Source organism: Electrophorus electricus, unplaced genomic scaffold, assembly GCF_041902795.1.
Source record: "Electrophorus electricus isolate QZ-2024a unplaced genomic scaffold, ASM4190279v1 Scaffold148, whole genome shotgun sequence".
Lineage (NCBI taxonomy): Eukaryota > Metazoa > Chordata > Actinopteri > Gymnotiformes > Gymnotidae > Electrophorus > Electrophorus electricus.
In genome coordinates, this window is record NW_027658429.1 from 12,830 (window position 1) to 36,374 (window position 23,545).

Genomic DNA, 23,545 nt, shown 5'->3' on the forward strand with positions numbered 1-23,545 from the left:
CTTTGCTTAATTGTTGTTTCGGTTCTTTATTGTTTACATATTAACTCTTCATACTGAAGTGAATACTGTAGCAAAGCTAAGTAAAGACAGAAAAATAGACAATGCAGGGCATATGAGCTGTCATTCATATGACTGTCTATTGTCAAAGATTCTAGATCTAATGAGATTTTTATTCGATGCAGGTATAAAAATAGACAAAAAGAACTGGATTTGAGTCTGGATAATATGGGTGTGACTTTTTTTTTTAAAATTTAACTTACTGTGAATGCCTTTTATTTAATTAAGGATAAACTTTGATATGTTTAGTAGTGAACACAGCAGGTGGTAATCCATATTTTATTGTTAATTTATCACATTTTATTAAGTCCAATTCCAAACAGAATTCACACCCGTATTATTTAAATATGAGTGACTCAGATTCAGATTTTTGCCCATACACTTGCCCAAAAATCACATTTTAGCGCTACCGCTGACTTTCATCTTAAAAAACTTACTTAATCATCAGGAAAATAAAGATACTATAGTGCAGGTCTCATGGTAACTAAAATCTAAAAATAAAGTTAAAATACTGAAAAAAGTTGACCATGTACAGAACTCACATGTTTTGCAGCATCCATCCATGTATGTAACTACTGTGCCTCCAATCTAGGATAAGAATATTTGCTTAGGAAGAAATATGAGTGGACAAAATGCAACTCATATGCAAGCTGATAAAACACTTATCTGCATACTTCAGCTATATATATATATATATATATATATATATATATATATATATATATATATATATATATATATATATATATATATATATAGTTATATTTTCAGCTCGACGTGTGTGTGTGTGTGTGTGTGTGTGTGAGATTATATATATATATATATATATATATATATATATATATATATATATATATATATATATATATATATATAAAATAAAATAAAATAAAATAAAATAAAATATCTTAGCCCTGAACTAACCCTGAACCTACACCCTAATGGGTCTACTTAGCTCCATTAGTTAATGTAAAAATATTGCCTTATCAAATACATTTTAGAAAGGCAAAAGACAGACTGTCCCTTATCCATATTAAATCCAAATCATGATGATTTATGATGTACTTAAAATATCTGAAATCAGACTTGTAAAAACTATGCCAGTGAATTCCATAGAATTCCATGTGTGTATGCTTGTATGTATGTGTGTGTGTGTGTGTGTGTGTGTGTGTGTGTGTGTGTGTGTGTGTGTGTGTCTGTGTGTGTGTGTGTGTGTGTGTGTGTGTGTGTCTGTGTGTGTGTGTGTGTGTGTGTGTGTCTGTGTCTGTGTGTGTGTTTACCTTCATGCATTCTGTCTCATTGAAGGGGGGGCAGCTGTAGGAGTAGGACACCAGCACTGGCCCAGACTGAGTGTCTGCACAGTCATACCGCATGCAGTCTGACACCCAGCTTTTCCCCGGCTGCTGGGCAGCAGACAGCACGTGTTAAAGTTGACAGCATACCACAGGGAATGCTGTCAACACTGTTATAGCCCACACAGCTCACAACACAAATGTGGTACATTTTTTAAGACAGGTATCTTAAAGGAAAGCCTTTAATAATATTTGCATTGCAGTTATATCTTTTATTTGGAGAAAAAGAAAGCTAGATTGAGATATAGTTCCCTTTGATCAAGTAAAGTAGCCTCGACAATCTTGCTGCTCCATGTTTTAAAAGATACTGATTGGCTGACCAACTCAGATTCTTCCAGACGGGTTTGTTAATGAGCTCGAATCTACATGGGTTGGTATCTTATTTGAAATAGAAATTTCTTATTTCTGTCACAGACCGAGGTATCCTCATGGATTAAGTATAATATACTGCTTGAAAACATGGTATCTATCTGGCATTATTTTCAGAATCTTAAGGCTATGCTGCAGATGCCTCCATCTTAACACCTACTCACATCAGGCCAGAGGGGGTAAGAAGGGTATATATACTATTGGTGACGTAAGTGAGGTTTGAAAAATGTTGACAGTAGCTCCATCATTTTGCAACTACTCTCATATCCCATATCATATCCCAAGGTATTTTCCATATCCTCAGTGGAAGTTATTGAGGGATGAACATTCACTAAGGGATGAGCAGTTACTGACCTCAGACCAGGTAAGTTGTTCAGCACTTCTACTGGTTGTTAACTGTAGGACAGACAATGCTGAAAAAACTAAGGCACCATGGGGAAAAGTCTGCTCAACTGAAGATGCTGACTGCAGGGAAGTTTGTGAATGTCTCTCACATTATTTACCATTTAATTCAGTCTGGGGAAACAATTCAAAGTGCTGAACCATTTATATATCACTTCAGCATCTCGACGTAGAATCAATACCAGTTTATGTAACCTTTGCGATAACTGTAAAAACTTAGAAGGGAATTTAACTCATTGTTTTTGGGACCATTTGCTTATCCACACATCCCAGGCATCACACTCCCCGAAACTTTTATCGAAAGCAACGTACAATTATGACTGAGTACAACTTGAGCAATTGAAGGTTAAGGGCCTTGCCCAGGGGCCCAACCTTGCCAGTGGTGGGGCTTGAACCCACAACCTTCCGATTACAAGTCAAGTACCTTAACCACCGCCCTCCTCAACTCACATGTCGCCTTACCCCTATTGTTAGTGTTACACACCTCGGCGTGTGTATTTATACTCCTCTGTCCCAACTTTCATGGAATTAAAATGTAATTTGACAGTGGGATCTTTACAAATACTGACTATTCACAGAGAGGTTTTAATCTGCACCACTTAAGGGACTGAACACTACCCAATGATTAACTAATCTGGTGGGTCTAAATAACGGCTTTTAATAACTGATTTTATTTACTGGATTAATGTTAACCCAATTATTTAGAGGCTTGGGCATTTAAAGGACTTAAGTTTAGTTCAAATTTGGTAAAGTGATGATATACTGTATATATGTATAACACAAACATATCTGTAACCTTCGTTTTTATTTTTGCAGAACATTTTGTCGTAGAGTCTCACCTTGTACAAGGTCAGAGATCCATTGTCACTGTGCTGCACACAAGACACATTCTTACACAGTCCACAGCAGGCGCTCTGGTCCTTAGGGGGAACATAAACCTGGTTCTGAGGGGTAAAAAAAATCAAAAATAATGTGAAAAGAATGTACATGTACAGGTGTCAAGATGGAATTTAAAAAGTGGGAAAGCTTCTAAAACCAGCTGGTGTGTGAGAGCAGGTGTTCAGAACAGCTATTTGTTAATGGAATATTTCCCTTTGCATGTGGCACTTATATTTCTGAAGGATAAAACAAAGCTCTCATAGGACTGGAATCTGTAGTATGGCAGTTTTCTGAACAAGATCACAAAAATAGTACAATTCTCATTTACACTCACTGATCATCAGAAATACGTACTTTGTACGCACACTTTATAGGTGTACAGTTAGAGACTCTACCCCAATCAGTGATACATGCAGTTTCTAAGAAAATGGTGGGGGAGTGTCCTCTGGGCCAATTCAATCTATGTGTTTTTTCTTTATTTTGACTGTGTGCTTAAGTGTGGTTCTTCATGTTTAACTGCATGTGCCTGTGTGCATGTTTATTTGACATGTTTCTCTATGCTTTACTGCATGTGCCTGACTTTTGCATGTGCATGTTCTAAGTACTTACAGGCTGACACTGTGCTGTGCAGTTAGTACTGGATGCTTGTATGCGGTAGAAACCCGTGTCAGGGTCCAGAGTGCGTGTGCACCTCGTGGTGTAGCACACACCCAGAGCAGTGTGTTCCATCAGAGTTTGACCTGGCCTCATCACACCTCTTTCTCCATCTATACATACTGCATCTCTCACTGAATAAGTGCACAAACACACACGCACCAAATATATTATCATTATAGAACAAGACCTAAATACTGTATATACACATGCCAGTTATGAAGACAGACGTTATTAATGTTAACAATGTAGAATCAATTCTATTTTTAAAGCTTTGATTGGCAGCTTTAGTTTCAGGGCATTTTTTTTCTTACCGCACTGATATTGTTTGCAGCTGCACTGGTTCGCAGGATCTGTCAGAAATGTTCTGTCTAATTGCAAACTCTCACCCTTTAACACAGCAGCAGAGTAACACGTGAGTGTCATACAATGGAACAAAACCTTAACTATAAAAACAGCTGGCCCAATGTAAGAAAAAAATATAACGTAATCATGGTGTTTTCACTGTTATGATGATAAGTGGCAATTTCCTGGTTTTACACTGCTCCATTGATAATACTCATTGGCGCCCTTTCCCCAGTGGAAAGAGATGCTCTGATTTCAGTGTCTGATTTGGCATGGGATTATATATACTGTCTCCTAGAAATCCAGACTCTGGACTCCTACTGCAGATGGAGATGCCGCTGGTGATATAGCATGGGACACACCATCATACGGGAAAACAGTTAAAAACAAACAAAGATAAACAAATACTGGAATTTGACTCAACTGACTTACCAAGGAACATTTAGGCCAAGTGATTTTTTCGCATGCGCATTCTGAAAGAGACCAAAGACCAAGCAAAACATCAGTTTTAGGTCACCTTACACAAACACAAACTCAAACACAAACACAAACACAAACTCAAACAAACAACACACACACACACACACACACACACACACACACACACACACACACACACACACACACACACACACACACACAGCTTCTCTCATTAATTTCCACATAGACTGAGGGGTAATTTACCACATGTCTGTGATGGGCAGCACTGCTCTGGATTCACAGTGGAGACAACAGTCATTCCAACTGGACAAGTCATCACTGAACATCGGGATGGCTCGCACACTGAGAATACACACGCACAAAGATATCTGTACATGTGTACTATGTACTATGTGTGTGAGAGAAGTACGATAGCATCTAGTGTGGACTCACAGCAGTGGTAAACTGGGCAGCAACGTTCTGTACTGTTTGTGTCCACTGTGAGCAGTTCAACACTGGCACAGTCAGGGACTACATCAGAACAAACATCACACACTGCAACATGCACAGAAACCAAACACACACACACACGCATCTATTAAACAATGTCAAAAGATTGCATTGTCCAGCAATGAAATATAACATCACAGAACATGGAGTCTCAAATTTGAAGAACCTAAACAAATGTTTTGCAAAGTACTAGCATCACAAGGCTTGCTTTCAGTAAATGTTCTTGTTCGACAAGCTTAAATATGTGTGTGACTGTACACTAAACCTGCAAAGAAGGGGCAGAAACACACTTTGGTTTTGAGACAGGTGTGGAATTTGAAGCCTTTTTCATCAGAACAGAAGGGCATTTTTATTAGGCAGTGTTTATGTCTACCACATGCAATTTGTCCTGATTTTAAACTGTATCAACTAGAAAGCATTGTAGTGGGTAAGGTTAAATGTGGGATTTGTTACTAGGGATGTGAATGTTCCCGATGCCACACATTGTTCTATCAGTTCCATACTACATTGCCACATTTTTTTTTCATGATTTTGACAATGATAGACTCTTAATGTTAACAGGAAATTTTTATTAATTTGATCAGTTGCAAGTGATGTCTGTTTTTAAGTGGTTTCCATGTCACATATTGCAGTGCTCGTTATATACATTAAGGAGATGTACTTGCCATAGCAGTATTACACCAGCACAAATTAAAGGCGATGACTCACTGCAAATGTGGGCTAGGCAGCAGCTCCCTTCAGTGTGAGTGACAATAAGCGCCTGATCCTCCCGACACACAGGAACATCCAGCACACACTGCTCAGGATCACACTCTACAGACAGAGGACCGACCCACTAGTGCATATGTGTATGTACATCAGGATGACACAGTGAAAAACAGTAGTATTACTTTCACCCAAACAGACGAGCATCAAGCCAGCCTATTACCACACATTATGGTGCTATTACCACACATTACTTACACACATTTTACCACACATTTACATCAACTTTAAAATCTAAGATAGGACAGATATACACAGGCACACAGACAGATGCACAGACACACACATAAGTGCGTGTGCTGGCACCCAGACCAACATCAAGGACTCCATAGGTCAGAGTACTATTACCACACATCACAAATCAACACAAAGACTCACTTTCAAACATTACAAACACATTCTTTATACTCACCACATGCGTACTCTGGACAGCAAGAGTCTTGTCTAAAGTATGACACCATCTTTTCTCCAAATTTACACCCAAGAGGAGCTGCTTCACATGCACTCTGATTACACACTGCAACACAGCACACTGTTTAATTTAGGTATGATCACACACACTAAAGCACAGAACAGCACAGTAGGTCTAGATGTATATATGTTGGTTAGATGTGACCACAGCAGCAAGATAGGAACTGCATGAAATGCATTCAGGACTTTTACTCCCATGTAAAATTGGAATATGCAATTTGTATGCCTTGTTTGTGTTTGTATAGGTGGCTTTCACATTGTCTGTAGTTTTGTACACAGCCTGTTTTCTGTAGTTTCCTTATTGTAGCCTATTGAAATGTATTCCTTGTTTAAAATGTATTCCTGGACTCTCCATGTTGGCCCACTGACACTGGACCATGACTACGGCTCTGAATATCGATTTGCTCTTAATAAATCTCAGTCTTCTCAGCGTATGGGTATGACTCATGATCGCTCCACCTTACACAAACATTTCTTCATTTTGTCTAATAAACCAATTTTTGTGTCTATGAGGACCGTAATTTAGCAAGTAATACAGATTGGAAACTCAACATTATACATTAATGTTTGGCATGTATGTATATACTGTCCATGCAAATTTTAGGTATGTGTTTAACTGACCACACATTCTTCGTGGGCAGCAACTGTTGTCATCTGCAAGGCTGATGCTGATCTCTCCTGCTCGTGTACAAACTGGCTGGGGAACATTGCTGCAGTTGAACTTGACTGGCACGATGCCATCACTCTCACACCTATACATACAGCATCCATCAATGGACGCCTTCCAGACCTCCCCCAGGGTGCGAGGAGCACCAAAGCTATCAGTGCAAGCTGCAGAAATAACGGAACATCAAGTTCAAACAACTGTGATTAGAGAAGATGATGTGAGAGATGGATAATAATAATAATAATAATAATAATAACAACAACAACAGCAATAATAATAATAATGCCAATAGTAATAATAATAATTATAATAATGCCAATAGTAATAACAACAACAACAATACTTATTATTATTAATATATATAATACTTTATATAGGGCACTTCACAAACCCAAGGGTGCTTTACATTCAGGAAAGGAAAAAAAATGGATGAATAACCAGCAGTAAAGAGGAAAGTATTAAGTTGGAGATGGATGGGAGACCATACCACATTTTTGAGGTGGGATGCACAGTGTAGAGTAGGGCCGATGAAGGAGAGTTCCCTGCGGGCACTCACAGCCCTCAGACAGGCCTGAGCACTGCTCTACGTGATACTCAAAGTCCTGGTTAGGACATGACACTGCTGTACAGGCTGACAGACATGCCTGGTACTGCAGATTCTCTGGGCACATGAATGCTAGAGGAAAAGAGGCAGAGAAATGCACTGAATATACAAATTACACAGTCAATTCCTTGTCATTTGAGAAGTCAAAGAAGCTAAAACTATTACATTTGCAGGTTAAGTAGCTTTTCATAATAATCTTTAAGAAATAAAAAAGAATCGTGTGTATGTGGACTGAAACGTACGGCAGTAGTGTGGACTTCTCCACTCGATACAGATGTTGAACCTGTTACAGGATGCCACGTAGGCAGCAAGAGCTACACAAGGGTTGTTAACGTACTCCGCATCTCGCACCCACACTTCACAAAATGTGGCTGGTGGAACCTGACATGCATGCATGCATGCACATGCGCACACACACACACACACACACACACACACACACACACACACACACACACACACACATATACACAAGAACACACCAAAAGTTGTAACCAAATGGCAGATACTATAGGGGTGCATCTGAAGTTAGCAGCTTATGTATGTTAGTGGACTTCTCTTAAGCTCTTTTGATATAGAATGCGCGATATAGATGTGGGCACACAGGCAATTAACTGCACATTCCAACCTAAATACTTATAAATAAAAGTTAATAATCTGCACTTTTCACCAGTATTTATCTTATTGTTTAATCTTTTCATCTTAAATGCATATTTTGTTATTTTTGTCATATTGAAGTACTGGGAAGGTATAAAAGTTGCAGGCATGTAAGAATTGTATGTGTGGCTGTGTAAGGTTGCATACATAGGGGCGGCAGGCGGTGAAGCTGGGGTTGTTGAGCATGCTATGACAGGTGGAGCAGTCACTGGTGGAGCAGTTAACCTCCCTCCTCCTGCTGTGGCTTACATAGCTGGTGGTGTTGGGCACCTGCCAGCTATCAATGAACACAGCTGGATCCTCAGTCTCAGCCACAACGGTACCATTGGACAGGGTCAGATCGTTCAACGGGTTACCATCACAACAGCCTGCAGTAACAGCGCAATAAAGTTTGCATTTATATTCAAAAACAGAAATTAAAAAATGTACAGACATGTCATGCAGCCCTCCGGAATCACACACTACATGCCTTGCCTGTTTGCTCCTGTTCTATCACCCATGCCAGCTCCTCGACTCAGAATTGGATTTGCTCTTTGCGTTTGCCTGGTTTGTATTGATGTTAATAAACTGTTTGATTGATGGTCATCCGCGAGTGTCTGACCTGTCTTGCACCGTGACGAGAAGTTATGATTGTGTGAGATGGTTGGCCACATACCGCATAGTCCCATGGTGGAGAGCTTGTTAGTGCAGGTGTCTGTTTCAATCACCATCATGCCTGTACTGTGGAACCACTGGATCTTCAGGCCCGCAGGACTTCGGATCAGATACATGTTCCCTGTATCTAGAACCTCAAAACCATACTTTTTAAACCGTGGTTTTGCATACCTAGAGCTCACATACAGCTGTGAAAAAGGAGAGAAATTCCTGAATCCAGTACATGCACCACATGAGCAAGTTAAGAATATGGTGACAGAGAAATAAATGCACAGGTATACTAAAAATAGCTGGCAGATATTAATGTAGCTCCATTTGCATGCCTCTGCTTTCTGTTGTCTGTTAAATGTGTATTTAAATGGATAAATGGTAATTGTATACTGGAGTAGATAGATAGGCAGACACATGTACTCACATGTCTCTGGATGCGATTTATGAGCACCTCATTGGCTTCATGGGTAATATTCAAAGCTGTCAGGCACAGGTGTGTGAAGTTCCAGATAACCTGGAGAGCCAAATGAAGAGTAAAAACAGTGACATGAAAAATAAGGCAAATGTAGGACCTGACATCTCCAGGAAAAGTGAACCGACTGGCATTGCACATGATCTCAATCAAAACTTTGCAAACCACTCCTCAAACACCTCAAGGCAATGCACATTTTTGCATTGCATTTCAGCTTTCAACACTTGAATCAATTAGTAAAGGAGTGTATAACATTAAGTACCTGACCTGGGAGTTGGAATCAAACAAAAATGTAGGTTACAATGTCTGCACTTACCAAATACTGACTACACAAGTGACCAGAGTTGTATTAACTGCACAGTGCAAAAAAAATCTAATTGTTTCAATTATTCTGATGTGAGAGGAGAGGCATGGAGGAAAGAAGAAGGAAATGGGTCCCAAAGAGGCACAGAATAGAAAACTGAGTGTATATCTGTCCCACTGTGCTGTCTGAGCTGAGTGTATATCTGTCTCACTGTGCTGTCTGAGTGTATATCTGTCTCACTGTGCTGTCTGAGTGTACATGTGTCTCACTGTGCTGTCTGAGTGTACATGTGTCTCACTGTGCTGTCTGAGCTGAGTGTATATCTGTCCCACTGTGCTGTCTGAGCTGAGTGTATATCTGTCTCACTGTGCTGTCTGAGTGTATATCTGTCTCACTGTGCTGTCTGAGTGTATATCTGTCTCACTGTGCTGTCTGAGTGTACATGTGTCTCACTGTGCTGTCTGAGCTGAGTGTATATCTGTCTCACTGTGCTGTCTGAGCTGAGTGTATATCTGTCTCACTGTGCTGTCTGAGCTGAGTGTATATCTGTCTCACTGTGCTGTCTGAGCTGAGTGTATATCTGTCCCACTGTGCTGTCTGAGCTGAGTGTATATCTGTCTCACTGTGCTGTCTGAGTGTATATCTGTCTCACTGTGCTGTCTGAGTGTACATGTGTCTCACTGTGCTGTCTGAGCTGAGTGTATATCTGTCTCACTGTGCTGTCTGAGCTGAGTGTATATCTGTCCCACTGTGCTGTCTGAGCTGAGTGTATATCTGTCTCACTGTGCTGTCTGAGTGTATATCTGTCTCACTGTGCTGTCTGAGTGTACATGTGTCTCACTGTGCTGTCTGAGCTGAGTGTATATCTGTCTCACTGTGCTGTCTGAGCTGAGTGTATATCTGTCCCACTGTGCTGTCTGAGCTGAGTGTATATCTGTCTCACTGTGCTGTCTGAGTGTATATCTGTCTCACTGTGCTGTCTGAGTGTACATGTGTCTCACTGTGCTGTCTGAGCTGAGTGTATATCTGTCTCACTGTGCTGTCTGAGCTGAGTGTATATCTGTCTCACTGTGCTGTCTGAGTGTATATCTGTCTCACTGTGCTGTCTGAGTGTACATGTGTCTCACTGTGCTGTCTGAGCTGAGTGTATATCTGTCTCACTGTGCTGTCTGAGCTGAGTGTATATCTGTCTCACTGTGCTGTCTGAGCTGAGTGTATATCTGTCTCACTGTTCTGTCTGAGTGTACATGTGCCTCACTGTGCTGTCTGATCTGAATATACATCTGTCTCACTGTGCTGTCTGAGCTGAGTGTATATCTGTCTCACTGTGCTGTCTGAGCTGAGTGTATATCTGTCTCACTGTGCTGTCTGAGCTGAGTGTATATCTGTCTCATTGTCCTGTCTGAGTGTACATGTGTCTCACTGTGCTGTCTGAGCTGAGTGTATATCTGTCTCACTGTGCTGTCTGAGTGTACATGTGTCTCACTGTGCTGTCTGAGTGTATATCTGTCTCATTGTCCTGTCTGAGTGTACATGTGTCTCACTGTGCTGTCTGAGCTGAGTGTATATCTGTCTCATTGTCCTGTCTGAGTGTACATGTGTCTCACTGTGCTGTCTGAGTGTATATCTGTCTCATTGTCCTGTCTGAGTGTACATGTGTCTCACTGTGCTGTCTGAGTGTATATCTGTCTCATTGTCCTGTCTGATTGTATATGTGTCTCACTGTGCTGTCTGAGTGTATATCTGTCTCATTGTCCTGTCTGAGTGTATATCTGTCTCATTGTCCTGTCTGATTGTATATGTGTCTCACTGTGCTGTCTGAGCGTATATCTGTCTCACTGTGCTGTCTGATTGTATATGTGTCTCACTGTCCTGTCTGATTGTATATGTGTCTCACTGTGCTGTCCGTGCTGTGGCACTCCTCCACCAGAATGCTGATGGTCTCGTTGGGCAGCCGAGTCACCACATAGGAAGCAGCTTTAAAAATGGCCACATTGTTCCCATCAAATGTCACCACATTCAGGTCAGGAAATACTGAACAGCGACCTAAACACCAACACAAACCACAATATTCAACCTTTAAAAATACTGTACATAACAATCTGTACACCTGGGTGTAAGGTGTATTACTCACATGGACAGGTCCACTTTGGGCAGCACTTGTCCCCATTGACCTGTACAGCGAATCCCAGGAGGCCACAGTTTGGGGGGCTGGAGTCGTAGGGACAGCTCTGGGACTTATTGAACAAGAGCAACTGACCACTCACACAAATGAGTTTAGTGCACTCATCCACCACCTCAGAATATGGTGGCTACAAAGACACACACACACACACACACACACACACACACACACACACACACACACACACACACACACACACATACATACATACATACATACATACATACATACATACATACATACATACATACATACACACACACACACACACACACACACACACAGAGTGAGAGATAGAGTATAAGTATTAAAAAAATTAAACAATTTACATATCATCAACCATTTCAACATGATGGTTTCAACATCATATCTTTTGATTTTGTTTGTAGCAAGATCTTTAACTATAACCTGTGCAGTTGTAAATTTAGGGGAAGTATGAATGTGAAGAATGTGAGCTTCAGTCACAATTTTAGTTAGATTACTTATATAGTTAAAGTTAATGATTAAACTCATCATTAGTTGATCATCTGAGTTAGGTGTGTTGGAGCAGGTAAAACAAATCCCTGTAAAACACAGTCTGTTGGACCAAGTCTGGAAACTACACCAACAATACAAGCAGTACAATTAATTGGGAGAACAGACAGCTATTTTAGGTTAGATGAAAAATGTCTTTCAGAACTTTGTATTGAGACATTTTAAAATACTAATATTAATCAAATTATTGACAGTGAGGAGTACCAAAATATCAAAGACTACATAATGCCCTATTGCATTGAACACCATCAGACTTGAAAACATAGAAGACTGGCCTGTTTTTTTGAACTCACCATGCAGACTTTGGGGGAAACAACACCCTCTGTTGTGGTGGATGAAGCTGTTTTAGTCAAAGAAGTCTCCTCTTCTGGAGTCATCCAGTGCTTTGACTCTGTTACAGATGGAGAGGTGGGTGTTGCAGGGACTACAGAACTAACCTCTGGGGAAATGTCTGGGGCAGGGGGTCGTTCAGTCACCACTGGACTTGCTGATGAAGATGAAGTTGTGGGAGAGGTAGTCGTTTTAGAGGTTGTAGTTGTGTAGTTGGATGGTGCCAAAGGACTGTCTGTTGCAGTGACTGTGCTCATCAATATTGCAGTGGTCTTGGTTTCACTTGCATGTTCAGGTGTTTGAGGATATGCCTTCGTGCTACGAATTGTTGAGAAGAGGCTAGTTTGGGAAACAGGCTCTGTCATCTCCAGAGAAACAAATGTACTTGTGGCAGCCTTTTCAGTCACCAATGAAGGTGAAATACTTGTTGTTTTTGTGATCCTGGGAGTTCCTTGTGTGGTGGAGACAGAAATAGTTGAGGTGAGGATGGTTGTCATTCTCTCTGAGGGAGAAGTCAATTCTGGAGGTGATGTGCTGGACATGTACAGTGCAGGTGACCATGATGAAGGTTGTGTGGCTTTAGTAGTAGATAGTGCAGCTCTATCGGTGTGTGGAGGGTAATGAGTTGTCTCCGTTTTTAGATGGAGAATTGCAGAGCTGAGGGTGGAGGTCTTGCTCCCTGTGGTTGACAAAGTTGGGTGAGGCTTTTCAGTTGCAGCTGCAGTGCTCATCATGGAAGTAGAAACTGTTGGTTGTTTCTGTGGGACTAATGTGGTTGCTGAGGTAGTGATAGTAACCTTGGGAGACCCTGGTGTATAACTAGGCAGTGTTTCCTTTGTCATTATCTTGGCTGCAATTGTGGGATGTGATGTAGAAAGCTGAGTGGAGGTGATGACACTCTCTCTGAGGTGTGCTGTGGCTGAGGATGACTCTGGAAATGGACTCACATGTGACTCTGTGGAGCTTGCTGTGGTAGCCTTCGATGTGGTACCAGTGATTACCATTGGAGAAGTTCTGGGGGTTGTCACGTGAGTGGGTAAGACCTGTGAAGGTGTCAGCACTGATGTGATATGTTCTATAGGTGAAGGAAATACAGTGGTGTGTGTGGTTAGCAATGGCACTGCGGTGCTTGTATCAGTGGGCTCTGCGACTTTAATAGTGGTTTGAAAGAGTTCAGGTGGAACAGACTGGGTAGAAGTGAACCGTGTGGTGGCAGTTTGACTCAATCCCCAGGATGTTGTTGTGTGTAAAATCTTCTCAGAGACTGGAACTGCAGGAGACCAGGGTGTGTGAATGCTACGGGGAATAAGAGTTGGCTGATCAGTTGTTGTCAGTATGGTTTCTACTGCCTTAATTGTAGAAACTGTGGAAGGCCCTGAAATGATTTGAGTTGCTTGCTGATCTATATCTGGGATGACAGGTAAGGTTGTTTTGGAAGTTTCAAGTTGCTCTGGTGTAGTAATCGTAAGCAAAGAGTGTGTTGTTTGTGTTAAGGGTGATGTCTCAGGTTTCACTGGGAGGTGTGTTGTAGAGGTTTTCATCACAGCAGATGAAGTAGGCTTAGTTGTCCCTGTGGTGTGTGCCACTGAATATTCTCTTGTTTCAGTGCCACTTACTGGTGTTGATTTCAGAGTTCTGAAGGCACTAACTGTTGTGTTGAACTCTGTGGATGGAGTGAACACAGGAGTTGTAACAGTCAATATATGTATAGGAGGAGATACAGTTGGCTGTGTTATGGTGGCAGATGTATTTAACTCCAATGGAGGAACTCCATATATTGAAGAGGTTTCAGCACTAAAAGTCTTTGCACTGGCTGTAGAGATCACAGTGGGTCTGGCAGTGGCATTGGAAAGCTTTGAGACAGTGGCAGGTTCAGTGCTGGCTGTATCTAGAAGAGACTCTTTGAGCGTCAGGGAAGTGGACTCAGTAGTGTCTCTGGGGGTAGATTTTGGGAGAAAGAGGAGAGTACTTATTCTAGTGGGCTGCTCAGCTGACATAGGGGACACGCTGGACACTACAGGTGAGCTGGTAACTGTGGATAGTGCCAAAGCCCCTGCTGACCTTAGAGTTGCAGAGGTCACTGGTGAAGAGATAGAAGTAGACACTGTCTGTGTCCTTACTGTAATGGGGGAAAGAGAGGACATGTCGGGGCTTCTAGTGGTTCTGGGAGTAGAAGATAGTGGCTTAGCGGAGGAGACAGATGTCTTCACAGTTGTTACAGTTGTCTCTAGCACAGCCATGATAGGAGCAGTACTTGGTGTGGGCGAGAGAATTAAACCGCCCGTAGTGGCTGTTGTACTAGCTGTACTACTAGGTTTTGGAGAGGGTGACATCATCTGAGTTGTGGAGGTGATTGACTCTGTAGCTGGACGGCTACTGGTGGAGATCTCTGTATCCAGAGGTTCAGAAGTGACAACTGTAGATGTTGTTATGAGGCCTGGTGGTGTAACTGGAGGGTTAATACCTGCACACAAACACACCACAGGTTAGACAGGATGCCCAGCACAAGAGAAAGGAAAGAGCAATGCACACAGAATTACATAGAAATATTAGTTACAGAGCTTTACGGTAACCTTGCCCAATACCTGCTCCAAGTTTTGTAGCAGTAAAAGTAGTTTTGCTGTGTGCTTAGGCTTATGGATAAGAGGCAAATGTACTGAATATCACCTTTTGGCAGGCAACAGCATTTGAACAATTAATTTTAATAGTCACAGCATCAGTAAAAACACTGACCAGCAATTTTTTGGCATTTTCATTGAGAAAAGGATAAGTATTGCTCTTTTATAATTTTGCATTTTGTAGCAGTAGCAGAAATGCATTGATGTGCAGTAGCTTACAGTCCTCCACGTAGACACATTTTTGAGTGACCTCGTCCAAAACCATGTGCACTGGACACTGGGCCACACATCCCTCTACCCTGCAGAGAATTACACAAGCTTATCATTACACACATAAGATGATGGTGAAACACAGACGTAAATAAGTGTTAGCTGTGTATTTATGTTCTTACTTTAAAATATCAATACAGCTCCGTGCTGCTGGGTCACTGCATGTTCTAAAACATGGACTCACACAGGACTCATATCGCCATTGGCAAAGAGGACCCATGGAGTAGTCTGTGGTGCTGCCTGCTTTAAAAAAAAAAAAAAAAGGATTTAGAGAATCTAAAATCATCCACACGTTTGTGTGCACATGTTTGTGTGTACATGTCTTACCAGCAAGTTTGAAGAGAGTGGCCCTCCGGTAGCGATCTGAGTGGTTGTACTTCAGGAGTTGGAGTCTTGACAGCATGTAGTGTAGGAAAAATCCTGGCCACACGAGTGACTCTAGTGAATCAAATCCAGAGATCCATGTGTTTCTATGCAGTATAAAAGTTGCTGCATCCCAGAATGCCTTGCTGTCCTCCCATTTGTGCAGTCTTAAACGGCCACTGCGTTCGGTGTGGAGGAAGTAGTTTGGTCTATCTGCTGCTTCAAAGGAAACTAGTGATGGGTCTAGAGCACAAAAAACAGTATCCTTCAAGTCACATTAAACAGTATCAACCTCATAGGGCCTAAAACAAAACAAAAACCTCCATTATGTACTGATAATAGGTAATACCCATCAGACATGATTATTTGAAAGATGCATGTTTCCTGACTAGCAGATGCCACTAGGACATGAATTATATTATATTTTATATAATGTTGTACTTTGGCTTGAGTTTGTTATTTGTAATGGGTATCATTGTATTATACAATTCTGGCATTGGCGAGCCTCAATTTGAATACATTTAAACACAAATATTAATATTTACCAGTGGTAATCTGCTGGATGTAAAAAGAGAATAGGCCATGACTAGTTGTCCACAAAGACCAAAACACAGTTAAATGCATAAGCATGTGGTTTACTATAGCAAATATAACATGTTTTATATGTGTGCACATAAGGATGCGCGTGTTCTACCGTGCGGTCTGGTTTTGCTGAGTCCTGGTGTCATCATGAACCGAGTCAGGACACCATCAGTACTCTCCATTCCCCTTTTCAGGAACACCATTCCATTTGTCTGATTGGCTGCTAATAGCAAGTTCCTGTCCCTATGGGTTAGCAACCTCAATGGACCTTTACCTATAACTGTATAACATTTTTCAAGCAAACACACACACACGCACACACACACACACACACACACACACACACACACACGGACTTCTAATCATCATGGGAAGCTGTCAAACGATTGCCGAAAACAATGGATTTATTCTCTGCATACCTTTATTGTAGTATTCACAGTCATATGCTGCAATCAGAAACAAAAAAAACATTACTGTTTATTCTAATCATTACAACACCTGACTCATCTCTTCACTCTCTGAATACACCGTATGTCAGTGTATGCCTGGTGGAACAGTGGCTTTCAGGTTAAGCCTAACCTTAACCCTGAACATATTTGCAAACACACTAAAAGTGACAGTTACTCACGGCACAAGGAGGGGGTGCGCCAGTCAATGGTGATTCCGTGATGGCAGCATCGGTGAGCATACACTGCCACACTTGTACAGAAGCACTCACAGTCCCCTCCACGGCTGCAGCCACAGGTATCAGCTAGGCAGTTCATGTAGAACCACGTCACGTCCACCTACACAACAAGGTACATGTTTACAGTTCATGTACAACCACGTCACATCGACCTACACAGCACGGTATGCGTTTACAGTTCATGTAGAACGTCACTTCCGCCTACACAGCACGTTTTCACATATAACAGCTCTAATCGGCCTGACATCTTATAGTCTGCAAAATAGTATTCAGCTGAATTTTTTTTGTTCAAGGTATCTATCTATCTATCTATCTATCTATCTATCTATCTATCTATCTATCTATCTATCTATCTATCTATCTATCTATCTGCCACATTTTAACAGGCACATTTTAACATGCAGGCACATTTTAACATGCACATAAATACACAATACATACACAAACATATGTCCACACTACATAGTTACACAAATTCTCATAGTAATTAAGCCAATTAAATACTGCCATTGCTACTCTGAGGTTCTGCTAGAGAAACAGTAGATGACTAATTCTTTCACTCACCACCGGGTGACAGACTTGGAACACTTCGCTGAGCAAAATCCCACATTGCCTCTTAGCAAAAGGTTCACGTAGAGGATTCAAAGTGCACGGATGCCTTATATCAGGACTGTTCACACACTGAAAACACACACACACTATATAAAAATTAAAATCAGATCATCTATATGTTTCTAAAAAAAAAAAATTAACTAAAACAAACAATATTTATGTTAACATCCAGAGGTATTTGATATTTTCTATTCCAGTTAGACATTAGTGTCTATGTGAGTCCGTATGTATGTGTGTGTGCGTGTCCTGCCTCTGCTGCGGTCCAACTGTTTCCAAACTCCTGTGCTGTCAATAAGTCCATGTTATCAGGTGTTCTCATATCATTCACTGTTTTCAGATCAAAGTTCCCACACAGGCCAGAGAGTTTACCCTGGGAATAGACACATGCACGTGCACACACACACACAAATGTATTTTTTGATTTGTACCAGTTTTCTGTGTGTGTGTGTGTGTGTGTGTGTGTGTGTGTGCGCGCGCGTGCACGTGTGCGTGTGCGCATGTCTCAGAAGAGTGGATTGTGTAAGCATGTCTGACCTGCCAGCGGGGTCCGGCTTGTATGTGGATAGTGGTTTTTCTGTCCCAGAGCAATGAGAGCTCATACTGCAACAGGTGAATAAAGGTGAAGTAGCCTGCATTCCAGATGTACACATTCTGCCTCTCAATCATGCTGGCTGGGTTCTGCACACAGGCAAAATAATATTATCAAACTCCAAAACATACATAAAAATCTCAATTTAAAATTAACAAATTGAACAAAGCAGAAATAAATTAACAACCAGAAACTTTCAGAGCACTACAAATAAAAACAAGTAAATATAATAAATAAATAATAACCAAGTAACTATAATAAATAAATAATAGCCAAGCAACAATGATATATATAAATAATAATCAAGTAACCATAACACATAAATAATAACCAAGTAACTATAATAAATGAATAATAAACCAAGTGAGTATAATAATCTTTTTGGAAATAATTTCCACAAAAATTAAACAAACAAAAATAATTAATGAATCACAATGAATTCCAAAGACATGAAAACCTCTAAATCCAAATAACTCTTTCACTTCAAAGGGAAAAAGTCTGATCTAGACCCTATCCACATTCTCAATGTGTAATACTGTAATGTGCAGTATTCTTAAGATGCAATATACTGGCATGCAATATTCTAAGTTTTACATTTTATTTATGTTTTATTATATTTTTATTAGTTTAACTATTCTGTACTTAGTTTTTTTCTTTCTTCTCTGGCACCACCAAGACAGCCATCCTATTTGGCATTCAGCTCAGATAAATTCAATTCAGTGTATAGTGCTGCCAAGTTTATAAACAGACAAGCAAACCAAAGATGCTGAAATAGATTCTAAACAGATCCTTAAAATAGCTTGTCTTTCAGTATATGAATCTATTGGAAGAGAGATTATTCCAGTATGAAGCTCACAGAAAGAAAGCTAAGCAGCCGTTATTAATTCAGACTGTTTTGACCATACTTATGATTATTTAATGCCTGTGAAACATCTGTTTGACTGTTGTTACAATGTTATTGTACTATTTCAGACATTGCTGTATTGTTTTCTAAAAAAATAGGAACCACACAGCCACCCCAAATATTAAAGTATAAATGAAATCTTCATACGAAATGAGATTTTAAAGTGAATACATTATGTGTGATTAACTCACAGGTTTTCCACTTTCATCATCAAAAATTATGAAGGATTGTCCAACTGAGATGACAATGGATTTTCTGCAGATTACACCATTTTCAAAGCAGTCGACATTCTCGGCTGTAACACTTATCATTACATCAGCTGAAGTCTTGTGCACAAACACACATGTAGACACATACACATGCACACATGCATGCACACGCACACACACACACACACACACACACACGCACTCACACACGCACGCACACGCACGCAAACAAAGAGAGAGACAGAGAGATGTAAAGACACAAAGGCACAATGATGTACAAAAAGGAACAAATATGTCAGCAATACAGAAGGTAACCAATTTTATAAGAATATGATTTATTGATATATACTGTCCATATTTCTCACCTTTAGTAGGTAAACTTTACAAGCTCCAATATAATCAAAGATCAGGCCATCAAATGTGCGGTAATGTCGATCTCCATACAGGGTGCATATTGAGGCACATGGACGAAACTCACACTGGAATGAACCATGCTGACACACACTAACACATAATAGGTACAGTTACTTTTCCTTGTTGTATACAGAATATTACTGTTGAGTAATGTGCTCTGTGTTAGTCCAATCTGATCTTTCTACTCTTCAAGTTTTTTTTATTTATGAGCTAGTGCTACGTAATATTGCAATCATCTACTTATAATTCAGAGTATACCGAGTACTTGTTTGGACTGCTTATAAAAACAACAATCTCAGAATGCAAGAACATTGTGTGTGTAACAAAGAAATAATGAAAGCTTTGACTTTTTTGTTTGTTTTCTTCATTATAAACTGATTATAAACTTCATTATAAACTGATAGTCAAATATTTGCTCTTTTTCTATTGATTTAAAAAGTACTCTACTCAACTTGGTGTCAGGAAGAATACTTACCACTGGTGGCAGGGTGATGACACTCTGTCTCCAGGGTAATATTCTTTACCCTTCCACAAACATGGACATGCAATAGGCTCAAAACACTCATCAACATGCTTTAAAAGCCTATAAGATGAACACACAGACATAGAATTAAGCTCTACACACTCCACATCACAAAAGATATTAAACCTAAGGAGATTATGGCTGGTCTGATGGCTGAGAAAAACAATAAAAAAGGTTGCCTGAGAAAAACAGCCAATTTTCATTCTCACAGTACCAAGGTTACCCTCTCCCCCTCTTTCGCTTTCTCTCCAGATAAGAATCTTGTAAAATGCAGGTTGAATCATTTTCACCGGTTTGAGTGCTGTGACTGGGACATGAGAGTTCCCAGCAGCGTCTGTGAGCACTTCGTAAACTTACACCCCAGATAGAGAGGCGCTAACAGCTCTCTTTCTCCATCTGCCAGCATGCTAGATAATTTACTATCTTCAAAGCATCTTTAATCACTACTGAACTGCCAGCATTACCTATGAACACACACACGCTCTCATACACACTCTAACAATCTCTTTAAACCATTTAAAAACATAAATGTTACCAATAAACTGAGAACTGAAGTCAAGTCCAACTCCAGAAAAGCATTAAAAAATCTGGCTGATTGCCTTTTCAGTGTTATATAGTGCTATGGAACAACTTATGTATTCAGAAAGAATACATTTATTCAGAAAGAACACCAAAACAATCAGACTTATCGAAACTTTCTCAGTTCATGTCCATCAAATAAGTGTTTGTTGTTTGTTTTTTTTGAAACCCCAAACCTCCATCTGGGCACATGTTCAGGATTTAGAATGGCCCTCTCTGACAAGAACTACATAAGATTACTGAAAGAAGACAGACAAAAGGTCAAAGTGTCATCTGTTATTCTTCTGAAACTTTCTTTAGCCTTTGACACAGTAAATCACAACATTGTCTTCTTAGTCTCCAACCTCACATGTTTTGCATGGAAATGGTCCCAGTCCTATCTGGAAGGGCAGTCCTATTACTTGTGGAGTTAATCTACATCCACTCCATGTAGACTCTCCAATGGTGTCCCTTGGGGCTCATTGCTTGGTCCACTTCTCTTCTCTGTTTTTGACAGTAGGTAAGTGTGAGAATTCTGAAATGATGCAGAAATCTTTTTGGGACTTAATAATTATTCATAATTCTCCAAATACAGGAATCTGTATTTTATCTCATGCACATCACTGTTTGGGGCTGAGAGGCACAAAATAACACTTTTGTTACAAGACTTACAGTTGGCTTTCCCTGAGGGCCTCTGTGTGGAGTTAGCCACACCTCTGTGTGGGGTTGCATGTTTCTTGTTTTGTGTGGCTGTACATCCTGCACTGCATTTGTGTCACAATGTTCAACAGTGTTCTGTTGTTGTAAAAGCTGCAGTTAGAAGCAAGAGTATGCAACTCTGCATACCTTGGAATACTCTCATGCAGTGCTTGTAATCTTTTTCTAAAGGTATGTTGCTCTAAAACAATCTTGACTTTGTGAGTGAAAGACACTTGTAATACAGCAATAGCCATGTCATTTACATCATATAGCTGACACTTTTATCCAAAGCAACTTATAATTATGACTGAGTACAGCTTGAGCAACTGAGAGTTAAGGGCCTTGCTCAGGGGCCCAACAGTAGCAACTTGGCAGTGGTGGGGCTTGAACCAACAAGCTTCCAATTACAAGTCAAGAACCTTAAGCATTGAGCTACCACATGCATAAATGATTTCTGTCCCTTGATCCCAAGGCAGTGGAACAGTGTAGCTCTAGAATCTGTAGTTTTGTTTCACATAATAATTTATTGCAATCATGTTTTTATGATCCTGTCAGCATCACAGTCCAACCATTGCTTTGTTTCATTTGATTGGGCCTACATCAGTGGGGTATCTCAGTTTAACGTAATTAGTGAGAGAAAGGTTAGCCAAGGCTACATTATCTGATGTAAACCTCTTCACGTCCCAGTCTAGTCAAAGGATATGCTAAATAGCAGCTACTCCTCTCAAGTCTTCTGATCTTGATTTTGACTGTAGAGTAAGCTTCCTAGTTACAGTATTGTAGTACCTATGTACTTTTTAAAAACCTACATTTGTGCAAGCTTTTGTGTTTATTCAATTTTATGTTTATACCATTTTGTGAAGCAATCAGAAATTCTCTATGAATTCAAACTAAATTGCTATTGCTAAATTCAGTCAACAAAAACTTAAAAACAGACATAGCGGATGAAAAACACCGTCTTACATTTTAGATACATTTTTAAAACATTCCTCGACAACAGCCATTGAAAGGCCATCTACCTCTGTATCTGTTTCTTTAGGTGAGCACAATGTGTCAACACAGGCATAGTAAATAGACTCACAATTGTATGTTTGCTGTATGTTTGCAAACATCCATAGCCTCCAGCTGCACAATGTCAAAGACTAGTTTCTGAGAAGATCTGGTCAATATGTATTCAACATAAAAACAAACTCAAAATCCTCCAGTGTCCTGATTAAGCCAGTCTCCTCCTCTACTTTGGTTTCATCCTCTAAAATCCTTTCAGATTACTGCAGGAGCCCATCATAGTTGTTGGCCAATGCTTACTAATGTAAACATACTAATGTAAATGTCCACTGAGTAGCAGCATTTCCATGCAATAGTGAACATTCAGCAAAACAAATAGTGCAAACCCAGACAGTGATGCAAAAAACATTCAGGCAAGCATTTTGCCCCTTGGGGATATTTCTTTAACTTTTGCTTGAAATATGGTTTAACTGAAGGTGGAGCAAGACATTTAATGTAGAAGCACTTCATATGTTTTTTGAAATACCATTTACATCCAAGCGCTGAGTAAATTATTTGCAGCAGAACGAACTGTCAATTTAATCCCATCAGAATGAAATAAATGAATGGACTGCTGGCCTACCTGCCTGTTTACTTATCTACCTCACAGCCTGCCCACATGTGCATGCTCTGTAGTCTGCATGTGTACTCATTTGCGCATGTGCAGAGTCCTTAATACATTACTGAAAGGCAGTGAGCCAGTTGCACTATGGCAGAGAATGTTACACTAATACCTACAACAACTGCTAAATAAAGACAAAAAAAAAATGGATAAACCAGGAGCAATCCTATAATATCAACACACAAAATATTTTAACAGTACGTGTGCTGTATTCACTGCATTTTGAGGGAA

The 23,545-nt window shown here is 40.2% G+C and overlaps 1 protein-coding gene across 2 annotated transcripts in view; it reads right to left on the bottom strand.

Moving 5' to 3' along the window:
- The window catches only part of LOC113577706 (otogelin), a 48,995-nt gene that overhangs the window by 4,057 nt on the left and 21,393 nt on the right, over positions 1-23,545 (bottom strand). The window contains exons 24-54 of one of the 2 annotated variants that reach the window (XM_081708811.1): positions 20,344-20,451; positions 19,820-19,958; positions 19,437-19,571; positions 18,287-18,430; positions 18,003-18,122; positions 17,705-17,821; positions 17,084-17,240; positions 16,875-16,901; positions 16,568-16,735; positions 15,838-16,116; positions 15,633-15,750; positions 15,460-15,539; positions 12,586-15,086; positions 11,708-11,885; positions 11,471-11,619; positions 9,222-9,311; positions 8,808-8,994; positions 8,300-8,520; positions 7,738-7,876; positions 7,379-7,567; positions 6,846-7,055; positions 6,166-6,270; positions 5,697-5,801; positions 4,932-5,033; positions 4,743-4,841; positions 4,491-4,531; positions 4,028-4,103; positions 3,669-3,847; positions 3,020-3,124; positions 1,338-1,457; positions 600-645 (exon numbers count right to left, since the gene is read on the bottom strand). In XM_081708811.1, coding sequence (XP_081564937.1) covers positions 600-645; positions 1,338-1,457; positions 3,020-3,124; positions 3,669-3,847; positions 4,028-4,103; positions 4,491-4,531; positions 4,743-4,841; positions 4,932-5,033; positions 5,697-5,801; positions 6,166-6,270; positions 6,846-7,055; positions 7,379-7,567; positions 7,738-7,876; positions 8,300-8,520; positions 8,808-8,994; positions 9,222-9,311; positions 11,471-11,619; positions 11,708-11,885; positions 12,586-15,086; positions 15,460-15,539; positions 15,633-15,750; positions 15,838-16,116; positions 16,568-16,735; positions 16,875-16,901; positions 17,084-17,240; positions 17,705-17,821; positions 18,003-18,122; positions 18,287-18,430; positions 19,437-19,571; positions 19,820-19,958; positions 20,344-20,451 — 6,434 coding nt within the window. Of the gene's footprint in view, positions 1-599; positions 646-1,337; positions 1,458-3,019; positions 3,125-3,668; positions 3,848-4,027; positions 4,104-4,490; positions 4,532-4,742; positions 4,842-4,931; positions 5,034-5,696; positions 5,802-6,165; positions 6,271-6,845; positions 7,056-7,378; positions 7,568-7,737; positions 7,877-8,299; positions 8,521-8,807; positions 8,995-9,221; positions 9,312-11,470; positions 11,620-11,707; positions 11,886-12,585; positions 15,087-15,459; positions 15,540-15,632; positions 15,754-15,837; positions 16,117-16,567; positions 16,736-16,874; positions 16,902-17,083; positions 17,241-17,704; positions 17,822-18,002; positions 18,123-18,286; positions 18,431-19,436; positions 19,572-19,819; positions 19,959-20,343; positions 20,452-23,545 lie in introns of both variants that reach the window. The other variant, XM_081708810.1, reaches the window with a different exon arrangement.